Source organism: Mesoplodon mirus (genome assembly GCF_964341445.2).
Source record: "Mesoplodon mirus genome assembly, chromosome: 7".
Classification (NCBI taxonomy): Eukaryota; Metazoa; Chordata; class Mammalia; order Artiodactyla; family Ziphiidae; genus Mesoplodon; species Mesoplodon mirus.
Window position 1 is genome coordinate 57986718 of NC_138983.1, and position 20320 is coordinate 58007037.

At 45.8% G+C, this 20320-nt stretch overlaps 1 protein-coding gene across 1 annotated transcript in view; it reads left to right on the forward strand.

The window, feature by feature from the left end:
• CLPB (ClpB family mitochondrial disaggregase) overlaps positions 1-20320 on the forward strand; it is a 148823-nt gene that overhangs the window by 62481 nt on the left and 66022 nt on the right. The window contains exon 5 of the mRNA XM_082626742.1: positions 14206-14334. Coding sequence (XP_082482868.1) covers positions 14206-14334 — 129 coding nt within the window. The remainder of the gene's footprint in view (positions 1-14205; positions 14335-20320) is intronic.

Below are 20320 nucleotides of genomic sequence, written 5' to 3' on the forward strand. Positions count from 1 at the left end.
GCTTGTAAGTAACTGTTATAAACATTAGGTGTCTGAGGCTGTCAGAAATGCAAGTGAGCACTCTGAGCTCCTCCCACATAGACAATTAAAGCAATAAAACACGGCAGAAACGTGGCCAGAGCAGGCTATAAATCAGCTTCTCTTCTCAGCTCCAAGTGGCGGCTGTATAAAGATGAGTTGTGCAGAAGCTGGGTTGGCACAGGGCCCTTCTGGGGGTAGAGGGCCTGGCTTGCCTGGCTGAACCTGCCAAGGCCAACCCCACCAGCCCAGGTGGCCCTCTTCCCACAGCTCCAGGGGCTGCAGGTCCTGACCTGCTCCAGCTGACTTCCCCATCTCTGTGTCTTCAGATGGGGGACAGGATGATGCAAGCTGGTACATCACAAACCAGTGGACAAGTGCCCTGGAGTTCAGGAGATGGCTAGGAGTCCCCGCCAGTGGTAATAGAACTGCTCTCTATAAAATTTCTCTGTCTCCCCAGGACATGCTAAGGAGTAGTCTTACCCTAGCTCATCTGTTCACTATAAGTTAACACCTAGCACCCACTGCATGTCCAGACCTACCCAGGCAAAGCAGAGAGAATCTGCGCCCTTGGAGACCAACTCATATGGGAGTAATAAGGCTCCCAAGGACGTAAGAATCACCTAGAGAGCTTGTTAAAACACAGATTCCTGCCACACCCCAACTCCCAAGATCCTGATTCAGTATATCTGGGGTGGGACCTGATATTTTTCATTTCTGCATTTCTAACAGGCTCCCACCCTTGAGTAGACGATCTAGGTTACTTGTGCTTGAACTGCTTTAAAAAAACTCATCTGGACCTTCTCCTCCCTGGAAGAGACCTTTTTTTTTTTGCCACTTTAAGTTTCATTCCTAGAGCGTCTGTGTGCTTAAGCCATGGTATTATGGGTGTACAGAACACTTAGTAGCTATGACACCTGGAACAATTTTCTGTACCTCTCAGAGGCTGCATCTCCTTATTTGTAAAATAAAGGTTATTGGGAGAGTTAGGGATAGTATATTTATCCCTAGCCTAAAACCTAGAACATAGAAGGAATTCCATTAATGTAAATTTCTATTTTTATATCATCATCTTTGTCCTCATCATACTCCTATAAAACTTCATTCAGAGTCTCTGTCACAGCCTTCCAAATGCTTTTCAGTGGTAGCAAGCTGTTATCTGCAAAGAACCAAACATTATCTCAGAGTCCAAGGAATGGCTTGGCTATCACCTAACTGTGTGACCTTGGGCAGTTCTCTTTAGCTCTCCAAGCCTTGATTTTCTCATCTGTAGAGAATAATACTTTTTATACCATAGGCTTATTATAAAGATCAAATTGAAGTACTTATGAAATATTTGAGAAAATACAAGGTATCATGCACATATAAGGTATCAGCAAGAATCATAATTAATAACAATAAAGATTGATGACATGACCAAGACAGTGTTTGACAGGGTCCAGTCAGAGGTGCAGATAACAAGGACTATCAGAGCTCAGAGAAGAGAATCTCTGGCTGAAACATCAGGAAGTAAAATGGTATTTGAGCCTCAAAGTATAAGAAGGTTTTATGGAAGGGCCTGCAACTAAGTGTGAATTGGGTGTGATCAGAGAAGGGGTATGTTATGTCCAAAATATTCAGGGGTGGAAAACAGAAAAAACATATTTCAGGGCAGCAAGTAAACTTGTTAGGGTGAAGCATCTGTACAGCAGAAGATTCATTTTAGAGAGTAATGAGCAGTAAAGGTGCTGCTTTAAAGAGAGTAGACTGGGGCCAAATCAAGATTCTTGGACCTTATCCTTTAGGCAGAGAGGAGTCTTGAAGGTCCTAGAGGAGAAGGTACTGCAGGAACTGATTCCTTCCAGAGTAGAGAAGCAGGGGGAAGTGATAATAATAATAGTAAGATGATGATGATGATGATAGCTACAGCAGCAGGTTATGTTTATTGATACTTACTGTGTGCTCACAGCAACCCTGTGATGTAGGCACTGAAGGAAACTGAGGCAGAGAGATGATGCCAAGTGCCAGCAGAACTGTCTCCTGCCCTTGTAGGAACCCAGCAACCGTATCAGCCTGTATGTGCCCCACACTTAGCTCAGAACCTCTGACTTGTCCGAAGTCTTGGAAGGCTTGGAGATCTGCCAGGCCAAAAGCTGTTTGGGCAAGCTATTATTTTTAATAATGTCCCTGCCTCTTCCTCATCATTGTCAGAGCCTTGTCACACCTTCAGTGCCAGTGGTTCTACATGTCATTTCTCAGCAGTGTCAGCCACTACAGAGTCACTAGGATGGACAATGCACTGTCTATCCATCAGGCCTTTTGGTCAACTTCAAGATTAAGTGTAGCAGCCAGTTAGGTTAATTGTTTCCATCCTTTTAGCCCTCCAAATCTATATATACATTTAACTAGGAGAGGGAGATAGACTAGTTGACATGTTTTATTAAAAAGAATAAATTCGATACATTTATAAAAATAAGAAAAAAGTGGGATGGGGTGTCAAAGAATTAGTCTTATGATTTTTAACTGATTTACATATTTTGTGTATAAATATTTTTCATCAAAAGTTCCAAATCAGGGATGGGTCCCACACACCACACAAAATATATTGGAGACATTTATATGGATAGCAGGAAGGGAGACAGAGGGCTGAAATTTTCCAGGCACCCAGTGATTGATGGGGGCTGAGGCTCCCCCTGACGCTTTATTGAGTTTCCGATGATTATCTCTCACTGAGACATTTTTTACAGATGACGGTCGAGCTGTCACAATGGACCATGGGGGAAAAAAACCCAACAATAATAACACTTTAATCTTTTTACTGCACTGCTCCCTAGTATCTCAGATTCATCTTCCCTGACGCACGCAGTTCATTATTCTGCCCCTCCCTGGATGGGAAATAAAGGAAAATAAATATATATGTAGACACACTTACCCACATACATACACACACACAGAGTATATATAAGAGACCACCCCAGAACCAGAGAGGGGCAGAATTTATTGTTCTTTTTGCAAGTGTTGAGGTTTATTAGTAGAGATGCTGGGTTGGCTTGGAATTGGCTATTAATTACAGCATTTTGTATTTGTTTTTTATTGCGGGTTTTTAACATCTTAAAGAAAAGGCAGAGGAGAGGCAAGCAGGTGTAGAGATGGGGAGCACAGAGGGACCAAGTTTGGCCAACCAAGTAGCATAGCTTGCTGAGAGGCAGAGAGGTCAGACTCCTTCCTCTTGTTGCCAGCCCTGCCCAGAGGATCCCTGGACCTGAAAGAATACTGCTTTGGTTAGGATCAGGGTGGGGGCAGGGGAGTAGGAGAAGGTGAGATCAGGGTAATTATAGGACAGATCAAAGGGACTCTAGATACCTGTGAGCATGTTATTCCCCTGAGAGTTAGGAGAGATGGGAAGTAGTGGAAGTTCACAGACTGTTGATGGGTCTGTAGATAACAGAGTAAAAGATAACAGAACAAGTAACAGATTCTTAAGAGTTTGCCCAGCTCTTTGATTTTGATGGTGTGCAGGTGAGACATGGGCTCTGGAAAGCTGTACCTGGGTCTGTGGTCAGAGGAGGGTCCTGGGCCAGAGAGGATGCCACACTGACTGTCTAGGGCCACAGGCAGGGTGAACAACCTATCATCTTAAGGTTCCAGGCCAACCTTCCTGCTCTTCCACTTCTCTTTCTTGGAGTGAGAGAAGATGGACTTGGGATCCCAATGGGAAGGCTGCCCTTGATGTGTCTCCAATAGAGTAAGTGCTAGCCCAGTCTTCTCTTTAATTCATCAAACCTTTCTGAGCTCCTACTACAGAAAGTGCCAGTGCTCATGCTACACTATGATAAGGTATAATAAGGTGAGCTAGGGTCCTGTTCTTAAGGAGAAACCTTCCAGTCTATGGGCAGAGAGCATGGTGTTTGTGAGAACTATTTTTAAGCAGGGTCTAACCCTCCAGCCATAGGCCAGCCTAGATGACCGTTCTCTACATGAAGGTTAAAGAGATCTATAAGACACAGTATCTGTCCTTCAAGAACCTGTTTTCTGCTTGGAGAGACAAGCGTAACATCCATTCACTAAAAAAGTATTTATGGAACACCTGCGATGCTCAAGAGTGTATGCATGAAGCAATCTGAGAACACAAAAGACTATGTAAGAGAAAATGTTAACTAATTTGATGTGGACTAGACAGTACTAGAATGCAGAGAGGAAAGGGAGATCGGTGAAAACCAGGCTTCTTGAGTTGTAAAGAATGGGTAAAACATAGATAAATAAAAGGAAGAAATAGTGAAGCCATGATATCACATAGAGAAGAGAGTAAAAGCCTTGGAGTTGAACAGACTAGCTCAGTCATTGACTACCAGTATGACCTGAAACAAGCTACATAACCTCTCTAAGTGCCAGTTGCTTCATTTAGTAAATAAGAATAATAACAGCCCTATATGATTCTTTCAAGAAAAATAATTGTAAAGTTCCTTGCACAGTACCTGGCACATGGTAAGTGCTCAGTAAACAGAGGCCATTATTTCCTTATTACTTCAAGAGTTTTATATATATGTGTGTGTGTGTGTGTATTAATATGTATATAAATATATTTTTAAATATATTTTTAAATTTTTTGCTGCATTGCACGGCATGTGAGATCATAGTTCCTGAACCAGGGATCAAACCCATGCCCCCTGCAGTGGAAGCACAGAATCTCAACCACTGGACCCCCAGTGGTTTCTGCTTGGAGAGACAAGCGTAACATCCATTCACTAAAGAACTTCACTCTTGGGAAGTCCCCCAAGAGTTATATATTTATGTAAGACTCTTAGTCCTGGGATATTAGCCTTCGGAACTCACCTGTGACCCTTCACTGAGTATGAAATGGGCTTCCTTCAGTGAGCCTGACATATTCTTCAGTATTAGTGTAAGAGGTGATTCTGGCCGTGGTTAGAGTGGCATCAAGAAGAGGAAAGGGCACAATAATAAATTTATTACCATTTATTGCATCCTTACTACATCAGGCAATGTGCTCAGTTCTTTACATTTTTTAATGTAATAGTTTTATTGAGAGTTAATTTACATACTATACAGTTTACTCATTTAAAGTGTATAATTCAGTGGTTTATAGTGTATTCACAAGATTTGTGCCACCATCACCACAATCAATTTTAGAACATTTTCATCACCCTATAAAGAAACCCCGTACCCATTATCAGTCATTCTCCACGTCTCTCAACTCTCCCTAGCTCTAGACAACCACTAATCTACTTTCTGTTTCCATAGGTTTGCCCATTCTGGACACTTCATATAAATGGAATCATACAATATGTGATCTTTTGTGGCTGAATTCTTTTTGACTTAGCATGTTTTCAGGATTCATTCAAGTTGTAGCACGTATCAGTACTTCATTCCTTTTTCTTAGCTGAATAATATTCCATTGGTGGCTATACTACATTTAGTTTATCCATTCATCAATTGAGGGTCATTTCAGTTGTTTCAACTTTTGCTATCATGAATAATGCTGCTGTGAATGTTTGTGTACAAGTTTTTGTGTGAACATAATGTTTTCAGTTTTCTTGGGTTTATATCTAGGAATAGAATTGCTGGGTCATATAGTAACTCTATGTTTAACCTTTTGAGGAACTACCAGACTGTTTTCCAAAGAGGCTGCATCATTTTACATTCCCACTAGCCATGTATGAGGGTTCCAGGTTCTCTGCATCCTCATCAACACGTATTATTGCCTGTCTTTTTCACTTTAGCCATCCTAGTGGATGTGAAGTGGTATCTCATTGTGGTTTTGATTTGCATTTGATGGCTAATGATGTTGAGCATCTTTTCATGTGCTTTTAGGCCATTATGTGTCTTCTTTGGAGAAATATCTACTCAGATTCTTTGTCCATTTTTTAATGGGATTTGCCATTGAATCTTGTGAGATAGGTGATGATATCTATCTTACAGATGAGAAAACAGATTCTCAGAGATGTTAATTTGATCAAGGTCATACAGTGAGTTTTGCTTACCAGTCTGACTGGCTCTGACCTTTATGCTCTTCCTAATACACAGTGCTGCCTACTGAGGATTCATGGTAGGATCACCAGGGTCATCTCATGGAGGGGGGTCTCTCCAGCAGGAAGGAAGGAGTTGGAAGTCTATTTGGAGACATTAGGACCAGGTAGGAGAGCCTCTGAAAGTCAAACAGAGGAATATGGATATATTACAGGTTCCAGGACAGCGGAGGACATGTTAATTTAAAAATCGCCATTTCCTAGATGCAGCCATTTCCTGTGCCCTTCACTGTATCACATCATTTCAATTTTCACAACAACCCAATTCAAAGATATTAATGCTTCCATTTTACCAGTGAGCAATTTGAAGCTCAGAGGGATGAAATAATTTTCTAGAGTCACCAGGATTAGAATCCAGGTCTTTCCACCTCAGTACTCTGAACTCTTTCCTTTCAGAGATACTTGGTAAAAGATAGATTCTTTTGATGTTATTTGCAGCATTTATAAGATCTTGAGGGCAGAGCCTGTTCATATTGCCATGGCCCAGCCCATGGAAAGTACGTAACACTTTGCTGGATAAACAAGGAAAAAGACTAGAGTATATGGTATAGAAGGACCTAATTCCAGTTGGATTTTGGCAGGGAGAGCAGGTTTAAATGAGATATTGGATGTCTCCAGTATCCCAAGACTTGGTGTCCCGGGGGCTTTGCTCTAACTTTCTAAACATGGGCCTTGGGAAGAACATTCTGGTGCCTAGACATCCTTGGCTTCCCTAGAGCAGGATCAGGCATTTGGAAGTGGGATGGGTTTGGCCAGCCTTGCATCTTTCTTGTGTTCATGACAAGATTAGAATGGGAAGGACCCTCAGAGACCAGACCCTCAGAGAGTAGTCCAGTGCTGCTCAGAGTTTTCTGTGAGGAGCAACACAAAGGGCTTTTTCAACTGTGCATTCCCAGGCCCTGCCTATTGAATCTAAATTGCTGAAGCGAGGGCCCAAGAATCAACTGTTTGTTTGTTTTTTTCCTTACAAGTTACCCGTGTGATTCTGTTGCCACTAAAGTTTAAGAGCCACTGATGTGAAAAAAATCCTCTACTTTAAAAATAGGGGATCTGAGGGCCTTCCCTGGTGGCGCAGTGGTTGAGAGTCCGCCTGCCAATGCAGGGGACACGGGTTCGTGTCCCAGTCCGGGAAGATCCCACATGCCGCAGAGCGGCTGGGCCCGTGAGCCATGGCCGCTGAGCCTGCGCGTCCGGAGCCTGTGCTCCGCAACGGTAGAGGCCATAACAGTGAGAGGCCCGCATACCACACACCAAAAAAAAAAAAAAAAAAAATAGGGGATCTGGGACATGGAGGGATTGAGATACATGTCAAGTTTAGTGAAAGCCATTTTTGAACCCAGTTCACTTTTCTCCTGGTCTGTTTTGCTGTTCCCCATGCTGCTTAATTCATCAGTAAAAACCATTGCCTGCGCATAGCTTTCAGGATAGAGTCCAAACCCCTCTCGATCAGGCCTCTGCCTGCCTGGGCAACCTCATCTGTGCCCACTGCTCCACCTGCCTTCACTCAGCATTCCAAGTTTTCTGAAGGACTCCCAGTTTCTTGTATGGGCAGGTAATGCAGCCTTCACCCTCTGTCCTTTGCAAGCACCACTTCCTTTCCTGGAACACTCTTCTCCACCTCATCTTCCAGATAGCTTTTCTGGGAGATTCCTCCCCAAGCCACATGACACGCGCCCTGTCTTTGCTGCCATCAGACAGTTTGCACACATGCCTTTCATAGCACTCACTGTGCTGAGGTGCTCAGTAGTGGTGTGCTCCAGGGCAGGGGTGAACCAAGGCTCCTGTGTGCTCATTGCTGAAGCTGCATGAAATACTGAAGTGATGCTGGGTGAGATACATACAGAAAATGTTATGAACTAGTTTCTGTCATCCATGAGGAAATTAGGGAGTCAGAAGGGAAATTTTAACACAAGAAAGTATTATAAGAGCCGTTATAAGACAGTCAATAAGTAAGTGGTAAATGGATACACACAATCAACATGATAGGCATCCAGGGCAGAGCAGGGAGGAAAGGACTTCCTAGAAGAGGAGGCCTTGAATTGGGTTTAAAGAACAGTTAGGATTTGGAGAGGAAGGAGGGTCCTCCAGGCTGTGGAAGGAAATGAAGAGCCTTGCCCTCCCCAGAGATGGTCTCTTGGTGACCCAGCACGGAGAGTCTCCTTCTTGCCCCATCCCCTGGCTGAAGATAAACACAAAAGCCAGAGCCAACAGTGCCCGCAGAAGTTGAGGCAGCTTGCCGATGCTGGCAGTAGGAATAAGGATTTAATGAGGTGGTAGATACACAACACCTTGTGGGGAGGGAGCTGTGAGCCCAGAGGCTTCTTCCTGGAGACTCTTGGTAAGAATTTAGCTTAGTCCCTGAGCTTCAAGCCAGGTCCGCTGATGCTGGGGTATGTGAGGCTTGAGCCTGTGGGCACTGGCGAAGCTGTGCAATATGGAGGATGGAGCCAAGCGGGCTCAGGACCTAGTCCTGGTCCACCCCAATTAGCAATCCAAGTTGGGCAGGCCATCCAACCTCTTTACCTCTGTCTCCTCTGTTCAATAGAATAATATTTGACCTATCTGTCCTAGGTTGACCTGGGGTAAGGAAACAATTGCATTGAAGCGCTCTCTAAACCGTAAAGTGCTGCACAAATGTAAGAGGTTATCCTTGTGTTTGTCAGGTTAGTCCTAAAGGTTCCCTCTCATGGAGACATGCTCATGTTTTTAAAGGCACTGCTACACACTCCATGACATTAGATGGCATAAGTTCCTGGGCGTGGCGGGTAGAGGCTGAGCCTGAGGGAGAGACTTTTAGCTTGGGTTACCTTTCCTCCACACAAGGCAATGATAATAAAGCTTTTGTTATCTGGAGACCACCCATTTTGCCTCACATGCCTTTTTTCAGTCTCCTCCAATAGCCTTAGCAATATGAGGACAGAAGCCATGTCTGATTCACTTCTGCATCCGCAGTGCCTACCCCAGGGGAGAAAACAGCATTACTAAATGTTTGTGGTAATGTTTTTAAAAATCTGTTATCAGAATTTATTCTCATAATACTTAAATATTTAGTATTCCTTAAATCATTGCTTGTCATGCCCATTTTACAGATAGAAGAACTTAGTAAGTGGCAGAGCTAAGATTCAGGACTGTGTGACTCCTTTACCTTAAATTACTGTTTCTTATTGCTGGAGGCAGTGGTTTGTTTTGTTTTGTTTAGTTTTGTTCTGCAGTTTCAGCAGTGCTGAGTAGTGGCCAGGCTGTAGGAAGGGCTTTGGGGACAACTTTCACCTCTGCTAACTCCTTGGCACTGCTAAGTGCAGGGAATCCTGCACAGTGTACGTCAGGTGCACACCTGCCACGGCACTCAGACTGACCCTGGCCACAACACCATGCCATAGACTTTGCAACATCAAAAGGCAGAGGTGGGAGCAGAAGGATAACAAGGTAATGCTTTGTCATTCTTCCTGTGGCCACAAGGGTGAAGGGACAGGAATGGCTGGCCTGGAGGGGAAACAGGAGCCTGAGCCCATCTCCCCCTGTGCTGGAGACAGGCTGGTAGATGTCTTTGGGAAGGGGATGGTTCACTGGCTGAGGACCAGCTGTAAACACCGGGCCTCAAAAGACCACCGTGGTGGCCAGCTGGTGAAACAGCCTTGGATGAGTCACTTTAGCTTCTGTGGGTTTGCTCCTGCTTTCTCTGTGAGAGCAAGTAAGAACGTGAGGGTGCATGCTGCACACACCTCCTTTCCACCTTTAGTCTTTTTTTTTTTTTGGATAGAGAAGAGTATGAGATCTAATGATCTGGGGGTTTCAGCAAGATATCCTGGGTCAGGGCTTCTAAAACTGGGCGATGAGGGGAGAAGAGCTTACTGTTAAGAGCATGAAATGAGCCTAGCTGACCTGGACTGGGTCCTAGCTCCACCGGTGACTGACTGTGGCACCCTGCTGAACTTCAGCTTCCCCATCTATAAAATGGGGAGAGTGAACTTCCACCTCACAGGGTCATTCTGAAATAAATAAGTAAATGAAGTGCTTTACAGATTGTTATGCACAACTCAGTTCCAAAGAGTGTTCCATGGAACACCAGTACTGCAGGATTTTAACAAGGGTTGGGTGGAAAGAGGCTGTCAGACATAAAACTGCTGAGTAACGCCAAATTAAACAGATGGTTCTTACTCAGAACTGTGCCCTTTGGAGGGGAAAAGTGCATGCAGGGTTCCCCACACCTCTTTTCACAGAGAGAATACACTTTTGGAAGCACAAGACTAGACAGTAAGGATAATAGCTGACATTGACTAAGAGGTACTGTTAGGCCCTGTTCCAAGCCCCTTTACTCACAGTGTCTCATTCAATCCTTACAATATCCCATGAGAGGGCACTGTTATCATCTCTGCGTACAGGTAAAGAAACTTGGCATGGAGAGGTTAGGTGAGTTACCCAAGATTACACAGTCAGTAAATTCAGAACTGGGACCCAAACACAAGTGGTCTGGCTCCAGAGCTCACTTATTTAACAGCTGCACTCTACTTCTACTGCTGGCTGGCATTATTATTATTATTCTAAAAACAAGATAATATTAGGGCCTTATTTATGTATTAGGTATGCATTTGCTGATTCAGCAAGTATTTGTTAAGCACATGTTTATGGTCATACACCGTACTGGGCACTGGGATACAACTGTGGGGAAGACAGTCACGCTTCCTGTCCTCATTGCGCTTTTGGTCTAGTGGGGAACGTAGTCAAGTAAACAGATGATTGCAATGGAGTGGGTAATAAACACCATAATTGGGAGGTGCCTAAAGTGCTAGGGAAGCTCTTGGGAAGAGTAACTACCTCAAACTCAGCAAGAATCACTAGAGGAAGTGACTTCTAATCAGAGGCCTATAAGTGAATTGGAGTTAGTCAGCTGAAGGCATGGGAGAGGGGGAAATGTTCCAGGCTGTGGAATAGTATTTGCAAAAGCCAAGAGGCAAGAAAGAGCATTAGGAAGGGGATGGTAAGTGATGAGACCTCAGAGGGGAGCAGGGGCCCTCTTCATGGACATTCCTTATTAGCTGGGCTGTGACACTGCCACTCTGCTGATGTTTGTCCCTGAACCAAATAGACCAGCTGTGTCCCTTGAGTTCATCTACTTTTTTATGGTAGGCACCCTGTGTGTAGCTCTATCTTGCACTCGTGAAACAGTGTTATAATTTGTCCATTCAGTGGTCTGATTCTTGCATTAGACTGTTAACTTCTTAGAGTCAAGAAGTGTGTCTTATTAGTATATCTCCAGAAGCTACCACCATGCATTGGTGTTCATTAATGATATATTTTGAATGAATGATATATTTTCTTTGTAAAATGGATTATACCCTTCCGGCTTTCTTGAACCAGCTATCACTTTTCGTCAGGTTCATCATTATATCTAGCAGTTAATGTCCTATGTGGCAATTCAGTGGTGCCCTAGGGGCTCTTGAGGCACTGTATTCTGTGGCTTCCTCTTTCAGCTTTATATTGTGCTGTTCTTTTCCCTCCCTGACTGGTCAGCACTTGATTGTAATCAGCATACTTGATTCTGAAGACTTCTCCCTAGCCTTCTAGTTTGCTTCTTCTAATCTGCAGTGGGCTGGAAACAAGATCCCTTACCATGATTTGATGAGACTGTTCATGACCAAGAGTTAATCTCTGAGTTAGATCCTAAAGGGCTCTTATGAGAAAAATGCAGATGCCATTGCACAACGGACTTACACGTTAGCTAATCAGAGGCCTTCTTCCTGTTTTCCCTGCTCCAGGAAAGGTCAGATAACACTCCAGGGGTGGGGGTCATCAGTCAGGAGAGCCTCTGTCTGGTACAGAAGAGCTGATGGACCACTGATTCACCAGACCACAAGAAAGTGTGGTCTGTTCTCCAGTTACACACTCCAACAACTTCATTTTGACCAAACATTTGAAATGCGTCCACCTAAGTAAGCTTATCCGGTATTAACTACAAACCTCAGGCTGATCTCTGTTGGGGCAAGTTCCATAGAGAGTGTGCTGGCACCTTCACTTGAGCAGGGAAAGAAGAGGGAGTAGGAGCCAAGGCTGGGACCAGAACATCTGGGCTCTGGGCTCTGATTCCCTCATTTGCAAAATGAGAGTGACAGCATGATATGATGGGAAAAAAGGGTGAGGACTCAGATTAGACCTGGGTTCTAATCCTCACTTAACCACTTATTAGCTCTATGATCTCTGTGCTTTAGCTTCCATCTATAAAATGGGAATTATAATACCTACTATATAAGGTAGTTAGGAGAATTAAATAGATTGTGTGAAATGACCATGTCAGCCACAGAGTAGAGGAAGGTCAGTAAGTGAAATCTATTAGGATTAGGAAGAGGCATGATAGTCTTCTGGCTTTTGGGACTTTTAATAGCAAGTTCAGTTTTGTAGGAGGGGAAAACGCATAGATTTCATTCCAAGACAACTTGGAAAAGAATGGTTTCAGAATTGTCTGGTGCTTTTGACTGCATAGGCAAGGTTATGAATTACACGCCTTTATCCAGTGGGAGGTAGGAGGAGCCTGCCCTCTGCAGGCCCTGTGCCCTGGACTCGGGGAGGAGTGGGTACAGGTAGGTAGGATCCAAATTCCTCCTCCAATGAACTAAGCTCAGGAGGGAACATAAGGCAAGAACTCCAATAATTTCTGCATGAGGCAGAAAGACACCCCATCACCTAAGCAGCATAGATATCATTCCACGGGGGCTCGGTTCCCAAGGGAGGGCCCAGAGGTTGGGTAGCCTTCCAACTATTGTCCAGACTGGGACCATTCAGGACAACAAGCATAAGTCATGACTGTCCCCGGTGAACAAGGACATGTGTGGTCACCTAACCTAGAGTGATGCAACTGGTTTTAGGTTTTTTTGTATCAATTTGGAGAGAGAGAGTCACTAATATTAGCACTAGAGTGAGCCTGGGGGTTTTTGGTTCTTTGACACATGAAATGCTTATTCTTCCTACCTTCAAAAACAAATGTTCACAGTACATTTATTAAGGGAAAAAAAGCAGATTACAAAATTGCAATGTAGTAAATTCCAGTTTTGTAGGATATATATGCAGGTATAGCTATACCTATAGATATAGATGTAGATATAGATATAGATATCAGAGGACATATACCAAAATACTAAATGCAGTTTCTCAAGTTGCAGAGATAATGATGCTTTTTCTTCTTTGTACTTTCAAATTTTTAATGGCTTTTATAAATTTTAAAAGTTCTTTACGAAACATTAAATACTCACTATATTGTAGACATCTTCAGAGCACAGAGGAGGTATGTTACTGTTCTGCTAAGAACAGCCTCTGTCTCTTTCCTGACTTGTCCCATGTCTTTTTTGTTTTTTTATGGCTGCGTTTGGTCTTCGCTGCCGCGCATGGGCTTTCTCTAGTTGCAGTGAGCAGGGGCTACCCTTCGTTGCAGTGCACGGGCTTCTCATTGCAGTGGCTTCTCCCGTTGCAGAGCACAGGCTCTAGGCGCGCAGGCTTCAGTAGTTGCAGCACGCAGACTCAGTACTTGTGGCTCGCGGGCTCCAGAGCCATGGGCTCAGTAGTTGCGGTGCACGGGCCCAGCTGCTCTGCGGCATGTGTGATCTTCCCAGACCAGGGCTCGAACCCGTGTCCCCTGCATTGGTAGGCGGATTCTTAACCACTGCGCCACCAGGGAAGTCCCTTGTCCCGAGTCTTACCCTAGCCTTCTTTTCTTCACCTGGATAAATTCTCTTCACCTGGATAACTTCTCTTCACCCTTCAAGACTGTCATCTTTTGAGATCCTCTCCATGCCCAAATTGAGCTAAGTTCCCTTCTGGCTTTCTATATCATCCCGTTATACCTATAATGGCATTTATCTCAAACAATACTGTAAACATCTGTCTACTGTCTGCCTCCTTTGTCAGATTAGGTCAGGGACCATGTCTGATTCATTTCCGTGTCCCCAAGTGAATCCTATCAATATAATGGATGTCAGTAAACATTTGTGGATGGGCTCTGTTTTACCTCCTCTTTCCCAGCACAGATGGCCAGGCACATAGTAGGTGCCATTATATGTTTAGTAAGTAGGTAGATGAGTGAATGAGGGAATTAAAATGCCAAGAGAAAGAAGAAGAGGTTGGCAGCTCATGGCATTTGTTGCTAATGGAAGGGTTTGTGTTGCTGTCCCTCTAGTCCTGGTTACCCGAGAGGATGACTTCAACAACCGGCTGAACAACCGTGCCAGCTTCAAGGGCTGCACAGCCCTGCACTATGCTGTCCTTGCTGACGACTACCGCACCGTCAAGGAGCTGCTTGATGGAGGTGAGATCATGGGTGAATGGGGGGTGCGGGGGGGTGACAAGGAAAGAGAGTAAGGACTTATCAACCTCTCTACCCTGGAAATGCCATGCTTCCCCAGAGCCTTGTTACCCTCTTAGAGCTGGAAATGCCTCGAGGGTGCCTGCACTTCATGAGAGTGGCCGTGTGCATGTGTGATTTGCCCTCACGTGGCTGGAGTGTGTTCTTTGCCTGTGATTGTGTGATGTACCATGCCATCCTGCCTGTCTGCACATGCTCTGAGAGTTTTCTTGATTGTTGCTGTCCCCCAAAGTGTCCTCTCTTCTCCCCTGTGACCTCCAGAGCAGGGCTGGTGGACCAAGGGGGAGACCCTTTAAATCTCTACTAACTCCAGTCTCAAAGACATCTTCCTTGATCCCACCTCCACCCTAGTCTAAATTAGGCTCCTTCCATTACTCTGGGTCATGGTACCCTACTCTTTTCTGTCATCGCACTTGTTGCAATCTAGAATTGTTTTTTTGTGTTCAGTAGCCTTTTCTCTAACCTGACTCTGAGCTCCCTGAAAGCAAAGGCAAGAACCATGGCTGATTCATTCCCAGCACCTGGTAAAGTACCTGGCACACAGTAAGCACTCAGTAAATCTTTGTTGAATGATTGAATACCCTTCCTTTAGAGAGCATTGATTTAATTGGAGGGATAATACGTACCATCCCCAGACTCAGGCTAGTCTGGTCCTGTCCAGGCCTGCTACAGAGTTACCTGCCACCCTGCCAGATGCCTCCCACGCAGTCACTTTCCCTCATCCCACTCCAGCCTCTCCTTGGAATAGGGAGGGAAGCATCTTGCCAGGATGTGTGGTGCCCAGGCCCCAGAGTGAGTATGGCATTGACTCCCTGTTTATGCCCTCACTTACACTTCTTAAAGGTTTAGGGACCCTCTCTTGGGCCTGGACGCCAGGGTATTCCTTGTCAGTGGTCATTCTTCATAGAACCTGGGAGCTAGAAGGATCCTCAGAAGTCCTCTGGGTTACCCTGATTGCCTGACTTCTCTTCTCCTGGCAGAAACCTCTCCAACAGCTGGCTGACTGGCATTTCCTTGGATTGTCTCGGACTCAGGGAATCCTACTTCTTCCCTAGGAGTCCATTCCATTTTAGTTCTTCTCTGAATGGTTGAAATAGATTCTTTTAAATGAGGTGTGATTTTCTTCTCTGTATCTTCTGCCACCTGTCCTTTGCAGCCAATCACTTTTTCAAAACCCAGTCTTCAGTGAAAGTTCTTTCAGTCCCAGAGCCTTTGCCTCCCTGGCCCAACCTCCCCAGATCATTTTCTAGTCCTTGTCATGTGATTGGACTGGAAGGATTTCACAGTAACCCTCAAATCCTGCCACCTTCCATCAGCCCCAGCCACACTCACTTAAGACTCAGGCCTGGCCCATATCCCCAGCCTACAAGGGACCTACCTGCCCCAGAGTAGCTAGAGTGTGCCTTGGTCTGGGGCATGTACATTGTGAGGGGCAGGACTGCTCACAGATGTGGTGACAGCGCCTGGGATGACTGATGCTTCTGGAGCAAGAACTCATTGCTCTCAGAAGCAGAGACTTAGAAAACGTCCCCAGGCAAGATGCTACTCACTTTGTCCTTTGGAAAGCTCTCCGACGAGACATCTGTAGCTAGGAAGTGGAGTGTTCACCATGGAGCTTCTCTCTGCCATGCCTTAAAATCAATCAATACCCCCAGCTATTGTCCAGTGGTTTACATTCCCTGCTTCCCCTCAGCCCCTAAGCAGACAGGGAATTCACTCTAAAAAGAGTCCTTCTCCCCAGCCTTCCAGATCGAACACCTTTGAAATGAAGAAACACAGGCCTTTTATGAAGCACCCCTCCACCCTCACCCCCCAGGCCAAGGCTGGCCCTTTGAGCCGTTCCAGGGGTATGGTTCTTGCTTGTTGACTTGGAACAGATGCCCTTAGCCCCCACCTTTACAGTTCACCCACCTGCCTTTTTACCCAGAATCCATTTACACCCCCTGCCCTAGCCTCCCAGCCTCAAGGGCCAAAACCATTAACCCACTTATTTCTCCCTTTCTGACCTGAACAAGTGGCCGTCACCGTCACTCAGGGCCTGCAGGCTTGCCAACTTCTGACCTCCCTGCCCCCCTTGACCTCTCTCGGTCCGCCTCTGTGTGTGACCAGCCAACCGAGAGGCAGGATCCTGCTCCCTTGTCCTAGGGGCTCTTGTCAGTGACATTTCCGAAGTTTTCTGACCTCAGCTGACCTCCTCCAGAAGGTTTCAGGGAAGGCAGCCCCTGCCTTCCTGACCATCCAGCTTTTTTAGCCTATATTTGCCACCGGCTTTGCTGCAGCACCTTAGAGATCCAAGGCAGGTTTAGACACAGGGCCAGCCTGTGCTCACGAGGTCAACACTGAACCCTTGTCCTTGAAATTGCTTAGTCCACAGGGATTTAGGGCCCCGAGATCTTAGAGGGTTAGAGCTAGAGGGGGCAGCCGCGCTTCCCCTCTGATCAGCAGTCCCGACGTGAGAGCTCGGCGGGGGGGAGGTCCAGGCAGCAGCATCAGTCTGGTAATGTGGGAAGTTCTCTGACCTCTTAAGAGGCAGCATGGAGTAATAAAAAGGACTTTAGGCTTCAGAGTCAGACCAACCTGGGTTTGAATCCCAGCTTCCCTAGCTACTAGCTCTGTTGGCTTGGACATGTTACTTTAACTCTCTAAGCCTCAGTTTTCTTGTCTGTAAAGTAACACCTGGGAAATATCACAGTGATTAGTGGGCATGAGGATTAGTGATGACATCTATAAAAGCTCCTAGTACAGGTAGGTGCTCCACGATTGTATAAAGAAATCAAACTCTCACCTGGCAGCTGTAATCCCATTCCTCCCCCATGAAACCTGTACTCCTACCTAATGGCTTCTTAATTCTGTTTCTGCCCACAACTTCCCCACCTTGCCTAAAACACCATCGTGTTCCCTGTCTTCTCAGCTAGATCCTTAGACTCTTCAAGGATCTACCTCTAAGGAAGCCTCTCCAGGTGGTCTGGTCTACTCTGATAGCACTGCCTCTGAACTCTTCAGTGTTGGGCTGGGTGCTTAGCACAGAAAGGCCCTTCTTCATCTTCGGGACACCCTGTAACATAGTGAAAAGAACAGTCTTGGGGCTCAGACAGACCTGTAGTGTGTCTGATCTCAGCTCTGTAGTGTGACTCTGGGTAAGCCAGTTGCCATCTTTGAGACCATGGACCTCAGGGCATCCTAAGATGGATCTGGCAAACTGTCCCTGACCCTGAGAGAGGCTCAGGCTGGTAGAGGAGACAGACATGGAAACAGGCAGTGACAGCAGGCAGGTGCTCCAGCAGGGTCCTGGACAAGGGGCTGTGGGGATACCGAGGAGGAAATACCTGCTTCTGCCTGGTGAGCAGGGAGGTGGAATCAGTTACAGAAAGCTTCCCAGAGGATGTCGTGCTTCGGCCTTATCAGAGAGAGTAATAGGAGTTTGCCAGATGGATTTCTGTGGAAGAGTTCTGAGTTCAGTAGTGCCAGTTTTCTACCCCCCAGCCTCCACAGAAAAGTGGGTGCACTGGCTTCTGTGGTTTTCATCTCTGAAGATACTGCTTCTGCCTGGGTTGCTGGCTTACGAGCAGGAAGGCTCTGCTTCAGCACTTGACTGCCAAGTACAAGAAAAGGTTGGAGGAATGAAGGGAGGGCAGGACAACTGAGGAGACAAGTAATTAGAGAAGATGGGGGCCTCCTTCCTCAAGCCCCTGGAGCTGACTCATCCCAGTAGTTCCGAAGCTGTTTAGGTGCTTTTGCAGCTTTTTCCTCCCAGGGATGTGATCCCACTGCCAGATTGATTTTCCTAAAACATATCTCTTGTCATGCAGCCTTTCTCAAACAGGGTTCCTCTGGAAAATTAAGCTCTAATGTTCTAAGGCGTCTGTTGCACACAAGGAATTAATTTCTCTCCCAGGCATCTAAAGTGGTATGAGTTATGTACCATTCTTGAGAGAATCGAGAAAATCATTACTCAAATAATTTCCCAGTTGTGGTTCAAAGGAGAAACCCCAGGTGAGAAAGACCACAAGGAGGGAGCATAAACTGTGGAGTCAGGATCTGAATACAGCCCTGCCCTTAATAGCTGTGTGTCCGGGCTAAGCTGTGACCGTTCTGCAGTTCTCTTTCCTCATATGGAAATGGGAGCATGCCACCTACCATCTAAGGTTTTGTAGGACTGGGCATGTGTAGGTTCTACAGAGTAAGCACTCTACATATAATATCTGTTATTAACTTGAAAAACACCCAGTGCTCGTGTATTTTTTTTTAAAAAAGGAATTCTACCCATCCTGATTTGTTAACCTGGTTTTAGAGTTGTTCTAGTCTGACCCTCACTTAGCTTTTTTTCCCCACTGCTGCCCTAATACTCCAGCTACAGCGTAACGTCACTTCTGTGTTCCTACCTCAGTGCCTTTACTCAGGCAGGTCTTTCTGCCTCTCATTTCCCTTCAAGACTTTGTTTCTCAGCCTAGTGGAATGCTTTCTACCAGCCAATCCACAGCTCTCATGCCACCTCCCTTCTAAACTCTTCCCTGTTCCCTGTGATTTGGGTCCAGTCCCCCCTGCTAGACTGAGTTCATTTGAGGGCGAGGGTTATGTCTTACTTTCCCTGCCTCCTTTGCCACAATGCCCTGCACATAGTTTAGTACATATTTGGATGCACCGGAATCTCCAGAGCAACTGTAGATTTGGATGCCACTGGAGATGTGGTGTCTTTGCTTCCTGGCCCACTTGCTCTGAGTGTCATAATATATCTGGCTTTTTAAAGCTTCATGTATGAAGCTATCTTCCTTCTTTTAGTCACAGTGCCCCTGCCTTTTCAGCCACCGGTGCTCATCACCTCAGAAACACTGGGCTTTATGAAACCTAATAGCATCTTCCCCAGGGCTTCCCTTAGCCTCTTTCCTACCTATTTTCTTGCCCTTCCATGTCCCTCTGTCCAAGTACAGGGCTCAGTTGTCAGTGTTAACCAGCTGTCCTTAAATTCCCAACCATTGCCGCCTGAGGCAAGGAACCTTTCCAGTGCTGATATCTTCCCTTTAACAGCCTATTATTTTGTTGTTGGGGCTAGAAACTTAGAGCTCCATTTCTTGTTCCACTTCACTGTCTGCCCATCTGGCTGCACTGCCAGATGTTGAGGGGATCGGTTTTGCCCCAGGCTGTCCTCCATGGAAATGTCACCCTCTGATTCTTGCCAGCAGTGCAGGGAAGGGGGATGAGCACTGGGCTGAAGATCAGACCTTCTGGCTCTGCCACCAGCAAACCCTATCTGCTTTAGGCAAAACCTTTCTCCTCCATAGTAAAACAGAGAAATTAGTGTAGCTGATTCCAAGGACCCCTTCCAGCTCCCGCATACGGTACTATGTAACCCCTGGGCGAGTCTTCTCACTTATTTTTCAAGCACTTATTGAGCATCTCTCCTGTCATAGGCTTCACCCTAGGCACCTGGGAAATAAAAGATGATCCAGACATGGTCTTTACCCTTAAGGAACTCATAGGTCAGTGAGGAAATCAGACATTTTAGCAAAAAATTGCTGTCTGATGCATTAATGGAGATGTATAGAAGGTGCTGATGGATCACAAAGAAAAGACCATTTAAATCTCTGGGGACGGGCTTCCCTGGTGGCGCAGTGGTTGAGAGTCCGCCTGCTGATGCAGGGGACACGGGTTCGTGTCCCGGTCCGGGAAGATCCCACATGCCGCGGAGCGGCTGGGCCCATGAGCCATGGCCACTGAGCCTGCGCATCCGGAGCCTGTGCTCCGTAACGGGAGAGGCCACAGCAGTGAGAGGCCCGCATACCGCAAAAAAAAAAAAAAAAAAAAATCTCTGGGGAGAACAGGGAAAGCATGCTATAGGAGATGGTGTTTACACTAAGTCTTAAAGGATGCATGTGAGTTTACCAGGTGGTTGAGGAAGAAAGGCAGAGGGAACAGCATGTTCGGAGGTATG